We start from the raw sequence: 18,617 nt of genomic DNA on the forward strand, positions 1-18,617 counted from the left end.
AGGAAAGGGGACAAGGATTTCAGCATTGATGACTTCTCCACACTGGCTCTTGAGTCCAGACGTCTGTAAGCACCAGATAATAGTGCTGCATACGCTACGGCTACAGAGGGCACCGATTCACTTTGGCCTGAATGCTGGAAGAGTGACAAGGTAAAGAGAGGGAGCCAGCAGAGGTGAACTTCCGGCGAGATTACCACAGTGGCCTTTGCTCATAATTGGCCATTTAAACGTCCACTGACCAGACTTACCTTTTCATCAGGAACCGTGAGTCGTTGACTGCAGTGTTCCATTTGTTAGGTCCTAACCCCACATCAAAAGGAATGATCTATAGAAAAGGCAGAGAAAGAGAAAAACCGTGCCATGAAGAGTGAAAAACCAAGTTCATGCGGATCTATGACTTAAAAGGATTTCCAATATTTTCATTAGATATGTTTTATTGAATTTGTGTAATCGATAAGACGCTCATCTGTATGTCTGTCTGCCTGTCAATCTGTTGATGCAATTATTTACTTTTCCATCCATCCATTATTCAAGCCGTTTATCACGGGATGCGGGAGCCTATCCTAGCAGTCATTGGGCAGCAGGCGGGGAGACACCCTGGACAGGCCGCCAGGACATCACAGGGCCGACACATTCACACCTAGGGACAATTTAGTATGACCAATGCACCTGACCTACATGTCTTTGGACTGTGGGAGGAAACCGGGGCACCCGGAGGAAACCCACGCAGACACGGGGAGAACATGCAAACTCCACACGGAGGACGACCCGGGATGGCCCGCAAGGTTGGACTACCCCGGGGTTTGAACCACAGGACCTTCTTGCTGTGAGGCGACCACGCTAACCACTGCGCCACCCCCAGTTATTTACTTATCAATTGCTTAAATCACATTTGTCGCTGGGGTATAGGGCCTAACATAGGAAGAATTGGATCAAAACTAGGTTTTGCAAAAAAAACTGAGACAGATACGGCCACACAAGGATTGTACCTGGGGTGTCTAGGTAGGCGTTAACCTCAGTATCTAGACTACCCCAATACCCCCTCCTTATTCTTATCAATTCTAATGACAACACTGAAGAAGCACACATAAAGCCCTTTGACTTAAACGTTTGCTTAAAGTGGGCCATCCGGGTAGCGTAGCGGTCTATTACATTACCTACCAACACGGGGATCGCCGGTTCGAATCCCCCTGCTATCTCCTGCTTGGCCGGGCGTCCCTACAGACAAAATTGACCGTGTCTGTGGGTGGGAAGACAGATGTGGGTATGTGTCTTGTTCGCTGCACTAGCGCCTCCTCTGGTCGGTCGGGGCTCCTGTTCAGGGGGGAGGGGGAACTGGGGGGAATAGCATGATCCTCCCACACGCTACGTCCCCTTGGTGAAACTCCTCACTGTCAGGTGAAAAGAAGCGGCTGGCGACTCCGCATGTATCGGAGGAGGCATGTGGTAGTCTGCAGCCCTCCCCGGATGGGCAGAGGGGGTGGAGTAGTGACCGGGGCAATTGGCCGCATACAATTGGGGAGAAAAGGGGGGAACATGTTGGAAAAAAAAGTTTGCTTAAAGTGACTATCTGAAAAAAACAATATAACAAGGGCACCTTGAAAATAGTACGTTAAAGGTTAAGTCATGTGAGGTATCAGCCTCAACTTATTGAGGTGGTGGAAAAAAAAAACCAAATAAAAAAAATAAAATTGAATCAACATTTGAAACAAGCATTTTCTCTTCATTTTTTTTCAGGTGCTGCTCTGTTTATTAATGTGGAATTGCATTGCTGTTGCTCCAGGCTTACCCGAGCGATAAGGGCATCGGAGGCAAGTGTAAGCATTCAAAGACACACACACACACACGCGCGCGCACACACACACACACACACACACATACACACAGAGTGGTGAATTGGGAAAACAAGCTCTCATTTCAAATCAAATAACATGGCAGCAGTATCCATAACAGATTGCAAGCTGCTGTGTGTATTGTTGGTGAGATGGTGAAAAATTGGAGTTGTGGGTGCAGACATTTATTTATTTATTTGAGCATCCATCGAACAAAACTGTACGTTTTCTCTCTATACTTCCTTTCAGGGGCTGGAGCTTCCCACGCAGAGGGAAGGGGTGGATGAGAAATGCTGTTTTTCTGCAGAAGGATATTTGTGGACCTATAGAAAAGGGAGCTCCACTAACACTTGTTAGCTAATCAATACACGGCGCCATCCCACGATAATGAGTTAAACCAGCCTCATGTCATGACACATCGGCATGCTTACAGTACGGGTATACACCATCACAGCTACATTGGGAAGAGCTTAATAAAAAAAAATTGTTCCCCCCTTTTTCCCGCCCAATTGTATCTAGCCAATTACCCCACTCTTCTGAGCCGTCGCAGTCGCTGCTCCACCCCCTCTGCCGATCTGGGGAGGGCTGCAGACTACCACATGCCTCCTCCGATACATGTGATGTCGCCAGCCCCTTCTTTTCACCTGACAGTGAGGAGTTTCCCCAGGGGGACGTAGTGCGTGGGAGGATCACGCTATTTCCCCCAGTCCCCCACCGCCCCCCAAACAGGTGCCACGACCTGACCAGAGGAGGCGCTAGTGCAGCGACCAGGACACATACCCACATCCGGCTTCCTACCCGCAGACACGGCCAATTGTGTCTATAGGGGCACCCGACCAAGTCGGAGGTAACACGGGGATTCGAACCGCCGATCCCCGTGCTGGTAGACAAGGGAATAGACTGTTACCCCACCCGGACGCCCTCTTAATAAAACATTTATTACATGACACGGACTGTGTCCATGTTTGATATCAGGTCCTTTATATTTACCAGGTGATCTAGGTCCAGGGTCGCCTGCTTCAGCCGCTTCTGAGATGCTGTGATCATGGCCGCCGAATCTGTGAACGTTTGACACAAATCCCCGCGCTCCTCGTTTTTCCTCTCCTCCTTCTCCTTCCCTCCCTCTTCTGTCACGCTCACGCTGCAGTTCAAAGCGGCAGTGATGCCGTGCAGCTGGGCCAGCAGTGTGTGTGCAGAAACTTCAAGCACGGAAAATTGTTTTACGAAGGCCTCCCGTGTTTCTGCCAGAACAAAAAGCAGAATGCAAATAAAACCCAGAGACGCCACACTGTGTCTTTCATGGACCGTTTCACCTGTAATTTTATTCAGATGTGCTGCCAACTTCTTCTTCTTCTTCTTTTTTTTCCTGTTTGCAGCCAGCGCTGTGTTTCAGCACGGCTCTCGCCGAACTACACAGCTGCATATCCCCGTCCTGCCTCCTTCCAGCCGCACGCGTTAAGGCAAACTCCATCCGTTTTGAAATATCACCACATGACAGTGTGTAATGCTGTAATGCTCTTCCTGAGTAATTGTGTAGTCAGGCCAATCCTGGATTAAGGTGTAATTTTAGTGGTGAGGGCAGGTCCTATGAGGTTTTTTACCTTAAATGTTAACAAATAAAAACTCAAAAATACACTTCTATAAACAGTTTGGTTAAACTTGCCAGAAAAGAAAATATGATGAGCCCACAAATTAATTTTAATGATCTTGTGGTTTTCAAGAACTTCCTTTGTAGTGACATTGTGCAATGCCCCCAATGCCGTCTATAAAACACCAATAGGAAAGATGCAAAATACATTTGTATGCTTTTTTTGGGGTGGGGTGGGGGGATTTCCCCCCTTTTTCTCCCCAATTGTATCCAGCTAATTACCCCACTTTTCCGAGCCATCCCGGTCGCGAATATTTTTTTCGTAGGATGAAGCGTAGGATTGGCCAGATCTGCCTGTCAGTCAAGGCCGACGCGAACGTGCAACAACCCTAACCCTAACCCTAGCCACGTTTGCTAGCTAACTGTTAGCCATTAGCCACGTTTGCAACCAAGCTAACTGTGCCAACTGAACTGTGTGTGTATGCTAAGCAAATATTTTTTTCGTAGGATGAATCCGTAAAGTTGACTGACAGGCAGATTTGGCCAATCCTAGTGCCTGAGGGTGGGAACTACCACATGCCTCCTCCGATACACGTGGAGTCACCAGCCACTTCTTTTCACCTGACAGTGAGGTGTTTCGCCAGGGGGACGTAGCACGTGGGAGGATCATGGTATTCCCCCCAGTTCCCCCTCCCCCCTGAACAGGCGCCCCAACTGACCAGAGGAGGCGCTAGTGCAACGATCAGGGCACATTCTCACATCCAGCATCCCACCCGCAGACATGGCCAATTGTGTCTGTAGGGACGCTTGACAAAGCCGGAGGTAACACGGGGATTCGAATCGGCGATCCCTGTGTTGGTAGGCAACGGACTACACAGCTACGCTACCCGGATGCTCAAATTGTATGCTTTTGTAACTTTTATAGTTTGTTCATCAGATTTAAAGTGTCTTTTTGTAACTACTCCTATACTTGAAAACAAAATAAAATTGTAAAGTTGTTACAAAAGGACTTTCACTACATAACTTCACTGAAACAATTCATATACAAATCAATGGTATTTAACGTCAGTAGAGTAATTCTGCATTGAAGTGGACATGTTTAGCAATTATCATCAAGCGGCACAAAGAAAATAAACATTAGGAAAAAAAAACATCCCAAGAATATCATTTGAAAACCTAAAGGGCTTCCCGTCCAGCATGTGATGTCACTGTGCATCGCTCATGAATACAAAATATAGTGTATAGAAATAGCATTCAAGCAGGGTTACCGAGAAAGAAAGAAACCTTAGCTCTCCAACAAACAAAAGATCCAAGAGGTTCATATATACAGTACATGCACTCAGAGAGCTATGTTGAAAAAATTTTTTTGGATTTCCCCCCCTTTTTCTCCTCAGTTGTACCTGGCCAATTACCCACTCTTCTTAGCCGTCCCAGTCGCTGCTCCACCCCCTCTGCCGATCCAGGGAGGGCTGCAGACTACCACATGCCTCCTGCGATACATGTGGAGTCTCCAGCCACTTCTTTTCACCGGACAGCATGTCGTCAGGGGCACATAGCGCATAGGAGGATCATACTATTCCCCCCAATTTCCCCTCCCCCCTGAACAGGCGCCCCAACCGACCAGAGGAGGTGCTAGTGCAGTGACGAGGACACATATCCCCATCCGGCTTCCCACCCACAGACACGGCCAATTGTGTCTGTAGGGACGCCTGACCAAGCCGGAGACAACACGGGGATTCGAACCGGCGATCCCCATGTTGGTAGGCAATGGAATTGACTGCTACACCACCCAGACAAATCGTGTTTTTTAAACAAACAGTACAAGTACTGCATATTATCTTATTAATGCGTATCCCTTAGTTGGGATATTTCACTGAATCCTACAGAGGAAACACACAAAAACAAAGATGCAACTAGGGAAATGCAAAAAAAAACAAAAAACAAAAAAAAACCAAACACCTGATTTCAATTAAAGTTAACATTTTTCACTTACTGTTAGAGATTTTAGCCTCGTAAATACAACATTAAGCAGTGTGGCTAGATTGAGGGGCACAATATTGCCAAAACAAATCAAATTTTCTGTCAACATGTTGTCAGACTGTGTCGATGTCCTTCGCAGGAGTTGGACATGTATTGCGAAATCCTATTAAAATACATAGCTACAATTATTGAAATGCCTAGGCTTGACTGTTATGTTTTTCTTTTCTTTTGTGCAAGTCAAATTAATGATTTAAATGACAAGTATGGAAACCAATTTTTTTAATCAAATATTATGAGATCTAACTGGTACCCAAATCCTGGAATGACCCAGCCACTAGTTTTGTACTCCTGGGAACACATAGTGAAATACAATACACCAATACAATATGTTGTTCAGCCTCTTTTTCCCTCTGGGGTTTTTTCCCATCTACTGAGAGAAATTGTCATTACTCTAATTGCCCATTGTTTCATCTGTGATGCAAACAGAGGGAGAACAGGAGAGAGAAAGGAAGAGAAAGATCAGACAGTGTGTATTCATATACTTATGCTATTTTACCTCGGTCCCTACTCTCACAACCACTATTCTTACATTATTAAACCAACCTGTCGTTTATTGGAGCAAGATTTGAGATGTAGACTAATAATTGTGTGTGTGTGTGTGTGTCATGGTTAACTATCCTAATGGGGACCAAATGTCCCCATTAGAACAGTTAAACCAGAAACCACCTACCTTGTGGGACCATTTTAGGGTTAGGACTTGGTTTCAGGGTTAAGGTTAAAATTAGGGTTAGGTTAAGGGTTAGGGTTAGGCATGTAGTTTGCATGGTTAAGGTTAGGGTTAAGGGCTAGGAAATTAATGTAGTCAATGAGGGGGCCCCACAAGTATAGTTTTGCGAGTATGCGTGTGTGTGTGTGCGAGTGTGTGGAGATACGTGATGGGTGGATGGTGGTGGGGCGCTTCGTTGGACCTGTTGTCATGATTGCAAATATAACCATAATGAACTAGGGATTAGAGATGCACTAGCTGTCATACAAAAAGGGATTAAATTTTTCACAAGGCGCCTCTGTCTATATTATTATGATTTGTGCCCATTCGGCCTGTGCTGCAGAGCCTGAAAGCCCTTTTCCCCTCGTAAAATTATGAAAAATACATCAGTATTGTAATAAAGTTATGAGGAGAGGCGTGTGCCGCTACCGGGGCCCCGTTTTAATCGTTTTGTCGTCGTTTATTCGTGAGAATGTCAAGTTGACGAGTCCACGTCAAATGCCAGGGGCAGTTCTGTGTCATGTACCCTGGTAATTTTTGTCAGTCTCTTAAACAAGGGTACGGCATGCTGTCATTGCACAGCATGAGCAATACATGGAAGTGGCAAAAATTGTTCCAACGGCACATGGATCAGCTTCATCATCATACAAACCGCAGACAGCAAAACATGTGTTAAGTTGTCACGGTTAGGAAGGCACACGGGTCAGACTGACTGATCTGACAGGCCAAGCTGATCGATCTGGTTGGTGCTTGACGTTACCTTGAATGGCAAGGAAGTCCTCCAGCGCGTTTGGCAGGGCATCCTCCCTCTGGTGCTCATGCTCGTGACGCCCGTGCACGTGATACCTCAGCATGTTGGTGAAGGTGAGCTGCTGCCCAGCTCTACCTCTGCAGTCAAAGAGCCCCAGGAGCTTCTCCAGATCCTGCAAGTGACCCCTCAGCTTCTCCACCTACGACAGCAGAAGGATTTGGTCAGGGCGGTACTGGCAAAGAATTTCAAAATCAAGCAACAAACACATCACAAATAACTTTTCTTTCAGATTAGTATTTATTTATTCTGACCCGGGGATTGAGAAAGGACCCTCATTTACCGTGAAACACAATAACTTTAAAATATAGTTTTGTGATCGATGAATAAATGAATATCAACTCCAGGATTAGGACAAAACCACAGTGTTTAGAGCCGAAACCATGTATTATTTTCTCTGTCCTGCATTTTTCTAAAAAAAAAATGAAATTCATCAGAAAGGTTTTTTTTTTTTAGACACATCAGCCTTTGTCATGTCCAAATGGAATGAATTAGGACATTGTCATTCAGTGGCATCCATTTTTGCCCCCCAGATTTAATTAGCTCTCAACTTTAAATGCAACAGTTATCTCTGTGTTTTTATCCCACCGAAGACAAAGAAGCCAACTTCCTGTTGTTACGTGATTTTCACAGGTCGGGCCTGACGACATCACTCACGTGTGTTTGTCCAAGCACTTCCTGCTGAGATGGCAGGCAACTATTGTGCTAATGTTCGTTCTCACAGCCAAATTGCCACATAATCTAAATCCACACACACCCTATCATCTTCAGTCCCGTCATTCTGGCTGTCTAAAGTAGAGCTGTGATGAGGGAAGGCACACCATGCACACAGGAACAAATGAAACAGCAGGCTGGACTGCTGTGCTGCACTTTTTGACGATCCTATTCTCCTTACAACATCAGTGACAGAAAAAGAAAAAAAAAAAAAAAAAAAAAACACACACACACAAAAAACACACAAAAAAAACCCAGACAAATTAATCTTGTTCTGTACTGTCTTGTCCTCCATTTTCTCCTCTTTATCCTTCCATTATTGACTGAATCTATCCACTGAGGATGCACAAACAACTGCATTCTTAGTGCTGGTCCCAAGGCCGGATAAATGGAGGGAGTTGTGTCAGGAAGGGCATCAGGTGTAAAACCTTTGCCGGTCGAGGCCTGGGTTACCAATGACCATCCCCGGTACGGTTGGCCACTATGGCCAGCAGGGTGCCGGTGGAAACTATGCTACTGTTGGGCGAAAGAGGAGAGGGGGAGGGCATGTCCAGCAGCAGCTGGAGAGGAGGAAGGGTAGGAGTGTGGCGGTAAGAGTCGGAACTTTGAATGCTGGCACTATGACTGGTAAAGGAAGAGAGCTGGCTGATATGATGGAAAGAAGAAAGGTAGGCATACTGTGTGTGCCAGAGACCACATGGAAGGAGAGTAAAGCCAGGTGCACCGGAGGTGGGTTCAAATATTTCTACCATGGTGCAAATGGGAGGAGAAACGTGGTAGGGGTAGTTCTGAAGGAAGAGTATGTCAAGAGTAATTGTGGAGGTGAGGAGAGTTTCGGACAGAGTGATGAATATGAAGCTGGAAATCAAAGGTTTGTTGATGAATGTTATCAGTGCATATGCCCCGCAAGTTGGGTGTGAGATGGAAGAGAAAGAAGAATTCTGACGTGAGTTGGATGACGTGGTGGAGAGTGTACACAAGGAGGAGAGAGTGGTGATTGGAGTGGACTTCAATGGGCATGCTGGTGAAGGGAACAGAGGTGATGAGGAGGTGATGGGCAGGTATGGTGTCAAGGAGAGGAATGTGGAAGGACAGATGGTGGTGGATTTTGTGAAAAGGATGGAAATGGCTGTGATGAATACATATTTCAAGAAGGAGGAACACAGGGTGATGTATGAGAGTGGAGGAAAGTGTCCATAGGTGGACTATATCATATGCAGGAGGCATGATCTGAAAGGCATTGGAGACTGCAAGGTAGTGGCAGGGGAGAACATAGCTAGGCAGTATCAGATGGTGGTCTGTAGGATGATTTTGGAGACCAAAAAGAGGAAGAGAGTGAAGGCAGAGCCATGGAACAAATTATGGAAGTTGAAGAAGGAAGAAAGTTGTGTGGGGTTCAAGGGAGGAGTTACCGAATGGCTGGGCAACTACTGCAGAAAGAGTGAGGGAGACAGCTAGGAAGGTACTTGGTGTGTCATCAGGACAGAGGAAGGAAGACAAGGAGATTTGGTGGTGGAATGAGGAAGTATGGCAAAGTATATAGAGAGAGGTTGGCAAAGAAGAAGTAGGACATTCAGAGATGATGAAAGTAGACAGGAGTACAAGGAGATGCGACATAAAGTGAAGAGAGATGTGGCGAAGGCAAAGGAAAAGGCATATGGTGAGTTGTATGAGAGGTTAGACACTAAAGAAGAAGAAAATGACTTACACTGATTGGCTAGATAGAGGGACCAAGCTGGGAAGGATATGCAGTAGGTTATGGCGATGAAGGATATAGATGGGAATTTGCTGACAAGCGAGGAGAGAGTGCTGAGAAGGTGGAAGGAGTACTTTGAGGGGCTGATAAATGAGAAAGAAAATGAGAGAGAAAGAAGATTGGATAATGTGGGGGTAGTTAATCAGGAAGTGCAGTGGATTAGCAGGGAGGAAGTGAGGGCAGAGGTGAAGTGAGAGATGAAGAGTGGAAAGGTGGTTGGTCCAGATGACATACCTGTGGAGGCATGGAGATGTTCAGGAGAGATGGCAGTGGAGTTTTTAACTAGATTGTTTAACAAAATCTTGTAAAGTGAGAGGATGCCGGAGGAGTGGAGAAGAAGCATACTGGTACCGATTTTCAAGAATAAGGATGATGTGCAGAACTGTAGCAACTACAGAAGTATAAAGTTGATCAGCCACAGCATGAAGATATGGGAAAGAGTAGTGGAAGCTAGGTGAAGAGGAGAGGTGACGATTAGCGAGCAGCAGTATGGTTTCATGCCATGAAAGCCCTACAAATGCGATGTTTGCTTTGAGAATGTTGATGGAGAAGTATAGAGAAGGTCAGAGGGAGTTACATTGTGTCTTTGTGGATTTAGAGAAAGCATAGGACAGGGTGCCAAGAGAGGAGGTGTGGTATTGTATGAGGAAGTCAGGAGTGGCAGAGAAGTATGTAAGAGTGGTCCAGGATATGTATGAGGAAAGTGTGACAGTGGTGAGGTGAGCAGTATGACGGATGGGTTCAAGATGGAGGTGGGATTACACCAAGGATCAGCTCTGAGCCCTTTTTTGTTTGCAATGGTGATGGACAGGTTGACAGACAAGATCAGGCAGGAGTCTCTGTGGACTATAATGTTCACGGATGACATTTTGATCTGTAGCGAGAATAAGATGCAGGTGGAGGAGAGCTTGGAGAGGTGGAGGTATGCACTGGAGAGAAGAGGAATGAAAGCCAGTAGGAGCAAGATGGAATACATATGCATGAATGAGAGGGAGGACAGTGGAATGGTCAGGATACAAGGAGTAGAGGTGACAAAGGCATATGAGTTTAAATACTTGGGGTCAACTGTTCAATGTAACGGGAGTGCAGAAGAGAGGTGAAGAAGAGAGTGCAGGCAGAGTGGAGTAGGTGGAGAAGAGTGTCAAGAGTGATTTGCAACAGAAGGGTACCAGCAAGAGTTAAAGGGAAGGTTTACAAGATAGTAGTGAGACCAGCTATGTTATATAGTTTGGAGACAGTGGCACTGATGAAAAGACAGGAGGTGGAGCTGGAGTTGGCAGAGTTGAAGATACTAAGATTTTCATTGGGAGTGACGAAGAAGGACAGGATTAGGAACGAGTACATTAGAGGGACAGCTCAGTTTGGACGGATTGGGGAAAAAGCAAGAGAGGCAAGATTGAGATTGTTTGGACATGTGTGGGGGAGAGATGCTGGGTATATTGGGAGAAGGATGCTGAATATGGAGCTGCCAGGGAATAGGAAAAGAGGAAGGCCAAAGAGGAGGTTTATGGATGTGGTGACGGAGGACATGCAGGTGGCTGGCGTGACAGAGGAAGATGCAGAGGACAGGAAGAGATGGAAACGGATGATCCGCTATGGCGACCCCTAACGGGAGCAGCTGGAATAATAGTAGTAGTAATTGTAGATCCTTTCATTATTGACTATGCTTTTCTGTATTTCCCAATCTTTCTTTCTCTGGCTCTCTGTCTGGCTCTCCGCTCGTTAGTCTTCTACCTTTGAATTGAATTGAATTGAATTGAACTGAATTGAATTTTATATATACACAAGAGATAAACTCGAACAGCAGAAAGCCAGCAACAGAGAGAAGGGGAGGGGGAGAGAGGTAAAGTGGAGAAAAGAAGAGAAGGAGGGATTGGGGACAGTGAGGGTAATTGCAGGTGTTCAGGGCAGACAGGACATGGGTTGTTCACTGAATCACTAACACTTGCTCCCTTGCACACGTGCTCTCACACAGGTACAACCAGTCCAGAGAAAACACAACACGACTTCGGCTGGGACAAAAAATATAAACAGAGATACAGGGAACAAAAAGACTCTATTGCTACAGACTTGGCCTATGAGCACAGAACCACCGGCAGAGCACATTAGCATACGGGTATGGGCTGCTGCTAATCTCAAGGGACATATAGGAGCTGTACTGAAGCTCACTATGGCAAATGTGGTTTTCGGTTTCACTGTGCATCCACTGTGTATTTGTGATCCAGATACACAAAGGAGCCATATGTCTGGCATGACGGAGTACAAACACAAGATAAGCTGGAGGATCGGGGCTACGGTCACAGCAAATTGCAGTGCGTATTGCCAGGTGTGAAGACACACTGTATGAAATAGGTTTACATGTTAAGCATTTCAAAAATAAAATAAAATATATATATATATATATATAGGTACAGGGGAGCACTCCGATTATCACTCCTTTCTTTTCTCTCTATTCACCACCATTTCCGCCTCTTGTTTCCTCTCCTTCCTACACCCCATCTCACACACACAGACATGCACGAGCACAACCTCACCTTCTCCTTAACCAGACCGTAACAGACCGGGCACTCCTCACACTGGTGCGTGGCTCTGTTGTGGTAGTAGTTCGACTCACATTTGTCACACTTATAACCAACGAAGCCCTGGCGACAGTGGCAGGTACCATTGCTGTGACACTGCATGGAAATGGAGCCCATCGGGTCACAGTTGCAGGCTGGGAGTGGATGGGGGGACAACCACAGGCCGAAGGGAGAGATGGAGAGAACAACAGATGGATAAGGTAGAACAGATGGGACAGTTAGAAATGCTTCCTCTTGTACGTGGTCAACATGATTTACAGTAGCATGGTGTATACTGTGGTGTAATGTTGTGTTGTGCCTCAGGCGAAGCCCCGATACCTCTGCAACCTCGTGAGGAGAATCCAAAGAAGCCCACTCGACAAGAGTCACACTGTATACCCTCCACTCCCAGGCGACACATACACTGTCCTGTGACCAGGTGACATGCCGTGGACAGAGAGCCAATTGGATTACAGTTGCACCTAAGGAGCGAGGAGAAAGGAAAATGGTTTGGGGTAATTTATTTTTCCTCCATCGAATCCCTCTAGCATTGCCGAGGAACCGCTTTACCTCTCACATCCCCTTCCAGGTTGCAGGTTAAAGAAGCCAACTTCACAATGGCCGCAGTCACGCCCAGTAACATGACTGAGGCACCGACAACTTCCTGTCTGGGGGTGACATTCCTCCAGCAGCCCTGAAGTTCCAGCAGGACTGCAGCTGCAAGCTATAGGAGACAGCAAAACCAACAATCTTCATCTAACATCTATCACACATGCAGTAAAGGAATTGTCAACCCCACATATTTCTGCAGGTGCATCTCTCTAGGTTTAACGGGGCTTTTCCCTTACAATAGCCCCAAATCTCACTACTAAATCTCTGGAATGCCCCAGTGTTGGGCAGAGGCCAGTGGGAGACAGAAAATGAATGTTAGGGAGAATCGTGGTCATATTTCTACTTTTTTGGATGTTCTGCATGGACTCAACACTTGGGCTTGTGGGTAGAAAAGCTTTCGTTAAGAACATTTATGTGCAAATTAAATTAGGAGATGACTGCATCTCAATTCTCGCTGTGCAGTTCTCTGCCAAACAATGTCTGTTTCTTTTCTCTTCCTGTCTTTTCTTTCATTTGCTTTGACCTTTTCTCATCCCCATTTAATTTGATCTGAACTCTCCCAACCCCATGACTCCATACACCGTTCTACTGCCTGACTCTCTTAATTCCTTTCTTACGCATCGCCACAACACGTGTACACTTCATTTATCCCCCCATATCTTTATAATAACACTCGTCTTATTTTAACTTTTTCTCCCCAATTGTATTCAAACAATTATCCCACTCTTCCGAGCTATCCACCTCTGCTCCACCCCCCTGCCGATCCGGGGAGGGCTGCAGACTACCACATGCCTCCTCCGATACATGTGGAGTCGCCAGCCACTTCTTTTCACCGGACAGTGAAGAGTTTTGCCAGGGGGACGTAGCGCGTGGGAGGCTCACGGTATTCCCCCCAGTTCCCCCTTCCCACCTGCAGACACGGCCAATGGTGTCTGTAGGGACTGTAGAACCTGATAATGTAATAAAATCCCAATAATGTAATAACCCCGATAATGTAATAAAAATCTGCTCGAGTCCATTGAAAATGCAATAAAACCTGATAATGTAATAGCTTCCTGATAATGTAATAAAGTGCATTTCCCAATAATGTAATAAACTTTTTACCAATAATGTAATAATGTGTTACATTAACGGGACATTATTACATTATCAGGTTAGCCTTCATTTCCCTGGTCCTGATAATGTAATAATTCCCCAATATTGTAATAATTTAACAGCAGACCACCCATAAATGGATTCAAGTGGTGATACTGTTTAAGCAACGCAAGCTCGAGAGGTCTAGCGCCACCGACAGGTCAAAGTTGGACGTGCATGAATGCGCTACTCTTCCTCAAAGTTGGATCATTTTATTACATTATGAGGAAGTTATTACATTATCAGGTTTTATTGCATTTTCAATGGCCTCAAGTGCATTTTTTTTATTACATTATCAGGGTTATTACATTATCGGGGATTTATTACATTATCAGGCTCTACAGGGACACCCGACCAAGCCGGAGGTAACACGGGGATTCGAACTGGCGACCCCCGTGTTGGAAGGCAACGGAATAGACTGCCACTCCAGTCGAATGCTAAAGCTGAAACATTTGTCTCTAAACCGTTCCTTTCTTTTGTACTGGAATTTGTCCACCAAACATTTCCAGACTAATGCGTGACACTCCAGGGTCCCCTGACGGCTCTCTTATGGATCTGAAATAACTTTTTTTTTACTTTTAAGGTGCAAATTACATTTTCAGTCTGAAGAAATCTTATGTTTTTTGCTGCTATACAATCAACCCCATTTATCAACAACTGCACACACATTTTGTTGCAGACAGACACATCCACACCCACTAATATGTATTAATCCTCCAATTTTGTTCTCCATCATACACTTGCACCCAAAACATAAAACGAAATAAACCAGCCAGAACTCCACCCAAACTCCTCCCCTGTCACTCACGTTTGCACTTCTGGCCCCTGTTCTGGCTCATAGCATCACCATAGAAACCCTTTTGGCAGCGTTGGCAGTGGTCACCCTCCGTATGGCCCTGGCATTTAAGGCATCGGCCAGTCATGTGATCACATATGCCAACTGCATTGAGGTCGACATTGCCATTGCAGTCACATCTCAAACATGTTCGAACCGGTCCAAATTGGCCCAGGGGGTCACCATGGTAACCATCCTCACACATCTGACAACGCATCCCTGCATAGAGAAAAAGGTGAACTTAATGGGGAGGAAATAGAGAAGTGATGGGAGGCTGTGGGATAGGATGGGGTTGGAGGTTAATTTCATCTCTACCAAAAGTCATTCATAAAAGAAAAAAAATAAATGGTTGTGAATATGGTATCAGCTCAATCCTGGCACTGCAAATCACTGGGAAGGGATTATTTGAATGCTGGTCAGTCCCTTCAGTATCATATCAGAGGTCTCTAAGAGATATTTTTGAGATGGTAACATATAAAAACATTCTTATCTTTTTCTTCGTAAGGTGACTGGGTCACTTCATAAAACACACTTCTATGTTTTGGCTTTTTAATAGTGTAGCTTTGAGTCCTCCTTTTTATTAGCTTTTTATTATTCTATTCTTTTAGTCATCCCTGTCTCATTTTGTGAATTTTGTTTAGTCCTCCTTTAGGCTCTTTTGCCACTTTGAACTCTTTTCTTGTTCCCGGCTCTTTACCTTGTTTTGTGAAGCACTTTGTAAGGTTGTTTTGGTCTTGAAGCCGAATGCTAGCGGCCAGCCTGTAGTACGCCATACAGTCTTCTCCACGTGACTGACTGCTTACATCCCACACTTCCCTCCCGGAACCTCCGTTTTCACCTTCGATGGCACCCCACAGTACTGGTTTGTCCGATAGCTCCCCCACTGGCCTCATCTGTCATTGACCCTCTCATCAGGAGTTTTCCCCATACAGGCTATTATTAGCCACATGACATATTACGACATAACCGGCATGTAGGCCACAGTGTGCTAACTCCTCTAGTTAAATCAGCTGTTTATATCTGCACGACCTGTCATAAGTTTGTCGCCTACAATATCCGATCTATTACCAAAGGGCCCCTTTGGTCAAGGACTTCATCACAGAGCACAAACTGGACTATTTATGTCCCATGGAAACCTGGCAGTAACATGACTTTCTACAGCTAAATTCAGCAACTCCACCAGGATTTGTTTACATATGCAAACCTCGGTCTTCGGGCAGAGGTGGCGGCCTTGCGCTGATCCATCGTGATAGTATAAAACTAACTCCACTCTCTCTAACTGATCAAGCTTCCTTTGAACTGCTGGCTGTTAAGCTCTATGGACCTACACCCATTATTACTGCTGCTCTGTACAGACCACCTAAGGCATCGAATATTTTTTTATCACTGAATTCTCAACAGCTTTAAACAGCCATAACATAATGTCTCCAAATATGTTACAACGCTGCAATTTCATTTAGCAGATGCTTTTATCCAAAGTGAAGTACATCTGAGAGTTTATATAACACAAGCAAGGATCTAGTCAGGAGACAACAATACAAGTTAGTGCCAAAAAAATAGGTTCAAGTCCGATAGGACATAGGTGTCAACGGGCGGTGCACAAAGGCAATGCATAGGATGCATAGAAGTGTTTTTTTTTGGTGCTTTTTTGTGTGAAAGAGCTGGGTCTTTAGCTTCTTCTTAAAGATGGAGAGGGACTCAGCGGTTTGAATGGAGTTTGGTAACTCGTTCCACAACCGGGGAACTAAAGAGAGAGGAGTCTGGCTAGTGACTTAGGGCCTCGTTGTGGCAGATGTGCCAGGCGCCTTTCACTGGCAGAGCGTAGTGAGTGGGACTGAGTGTAGACCTGAATGAGGGAGTTCAGGTAGGTGGGAGCATTTTAGTTGCTGTTTTGTAAGCGAGCATCAAGGAGCCAGTGGAGGGATATGAACAGTGGAGTGACATGTGCTGTTTTGGGTTGGCTGAAGACCGGACGTGCTGTTGCGTTCTGGATCAATTGCAGAGGTTTGAAAGTACATGCAGGGAGCCCTGCCAGTAAGGAGTTGCAGTAGTCAATACGTGATATTACAAGAGCCTGTCCCAGGAGTTATGCTGCATGCTCAGACAGGTAGGGTCTGATTTTCCTGATGTTGAACAGGGCAAATCGGCACGGCCGGACAGTCAAGGCCACGTGAACCTTAAAGGTTAGTTGGTCATCATGACACCCAGGTTTTGGTTAGACTTTGTGGGCACGAGTTGGGTTGATCTGAGCTGGATATATATGAATATAATTCTAAAGGGGGATTTAAATGTTCATTTTGATAACACTGACAATATGTTCACTAAAGATTTTAAAGCAATGTTAGATTGTTTTGATCTAATGCAATATGTCAACTTTACAACCCACACCAAGGGTCATATCCTTGATTTGACTTGGTTTGCTGTTCTGGCATTGCACCATATAACATCACCTCTGCTGAACCACCCATCTCTGACAATAAAGCTGTATTATTCAACACCAACCTAGTGCTCAGTAAATCAAGGGTGCATTGTACCATATCATACTGCAACATTAGATATGTTAATCCATATGATCTCATCAATTTAATACCTTGAACCATATTCTTGCTCCCACCTCCTCACTCCCTGATCTTATGGACTACGACAACAATATTTTATATTCTACACTTGATACTTTAGCCCCCCCCCCCCGAAAACACAGGTTGTCTCATTTGCCCCATACTGCTCCCTTGTAAACATCTGAATTACGTCAGCTCAAGGCTTTAGGTCAGTGCCTTGAGAGGCTTTGCAATAAGACTGTACTTGCTGTTCACAAACAAATGTATTCCGATCATGTACTCCATTACAAAAATGCGCTTTCAACAGCTAAAACATCCAATTATGCAAATATCATCAGTATACTTGAAGGAATACTGAAACTCTCTTCTCCACAGTTAAAATGTTACTAAATCAATCTGAAACCAATATGAACATTAACCTTTCTGATAAACAATGCTCTGCTTTTTTGAAGTTTTTCAACTCTAAAATTAGTACCATTCATGAGCAGCCAACCTCTGCTAACATCATGCAGATTGACTTACCATCAGCAAGTGCCATGGAACTGTCCCCATCCACTGTCCTATGTGACTTCAGTCTTCCAACTGAAAGTCACATTTCTGAACTTATTACTCGCTTATTAATCGCTGAACAATTCCGATCTGGCTTTCACCCAAAACATAGCACAGAAACATCCCTGGTTAAGATCACTAATGACTTCCTTCATGCAGCTGACTCTGGTCTACTTTCTATCCCCATCCTCATTGACCTCACCACAGCCTTTGATAATATATCCCATCAGCTCCTAATGGATCATCTGGCTAACATTGGAGATAAGGGCACTGTGTATCAGTGGTTTGCTTTATATCTCACAGAGAGGACACATTGTGTACAAATTCAGAATTACTGGTCAGAAAATTTGTTAGTTCCTCATGGAGTCCCACAAGGTTCAGTGGTGGGGCCACTCTTGTTTATTATTTACCGCCTCCATTTTAGCAAAATCTTCCATCACTATGGTATCCATTTCCACAGCTATGCTGATGATAGACAGCTTTATGTGTCCATTAAGCCCACTTCCACTCTCCCCTCCAGTACCCTCACTGCTTGTCTCCATGATATACAGATATGGATGAGTAACAATTATCTTAAATTCAACAGTAGTAAAACTGAGCTGCTCCTCACTGGCACTAAATCCACACTCTCAAAAACTAATATTTGCTCACTCCCCATTGCTGGAGCCACCATACCTGTCTCCGCTCAGGCTAAGAGCCTTGGTGTTATCCTAGATAGTACCCTTTCCTGTCCCAGTCATATAAGCAATGTCTCCCGGATCGTCTTTTTTCATCTGCGAAACATCTCCAGACTACACCTTGCTTTAACACAACACTCCACGGAAGTCTTAGCCAATGCTTTGGTCACATCACACATTGATTACAGCAATGTGATCCTGGCAGGCATTCCCAACAAACTTATTCACCGACTTCAACTCATCCAGAATT

The 18,617-nt window shown here is 45.0% G+C and overlaps 1 protein-coding gene across 1 annotated transcript in view; it reads right to left on the minus strand.

Annotated features, from left to right (window-relative positions):
• Positions 1-100: 100 nt before the first annotated feature.
• The window catches only part of lamc3 (laminin, gamma 3), a 168,902-nt gene continuing 150,385 nt past the window's right edge, over positions 101-18,617 (minus strand). Inside the window, exons 14-21 of the mRNA XM_056291207.1 lie at positions 14,557-14,802; positions 12,573-12,726; positions 12,342-12,484; positions 11,979-12,157; positions 6,927-7,116; positions 2,823-3,073; positions 249-325; positions 101-134 (exon numbers count right to left, since the gene is read on the minus strand). Of these exons, the coding sequence (XP_056147182.1) occupies positions 101-134; positions 249-325; positions 2,823-3,073; positions 6,927-7,116; positions 11,979-12,157; positions 12,342-12,484; positions 12,573-12,726; positions 14,557-14,802 (1,274 nt within the window). The remainder of the gene's footprint in view (positions 135-248; positions 326-2,822; positions 3,074-6,926; positions 7,117-11,978; positions 12,158-12,341; positions 12,485-12,572; positions 12,727-14,556; positions 14,803-18,617) is intronic.

Source organism: Lampris incognitus, chromosome 12, assembly GCF_029633865.1.
Source record: "Lampris incognitus isolate fLamInc1 chromosome 12, fLamInc1.hap2, whole genome shotgun sequence".
NCBI lineage: Eukaryota > Metazoa > Chordata > Actinopteri > Lampriformes > Lampridae > Lampris > Lampris incognitus.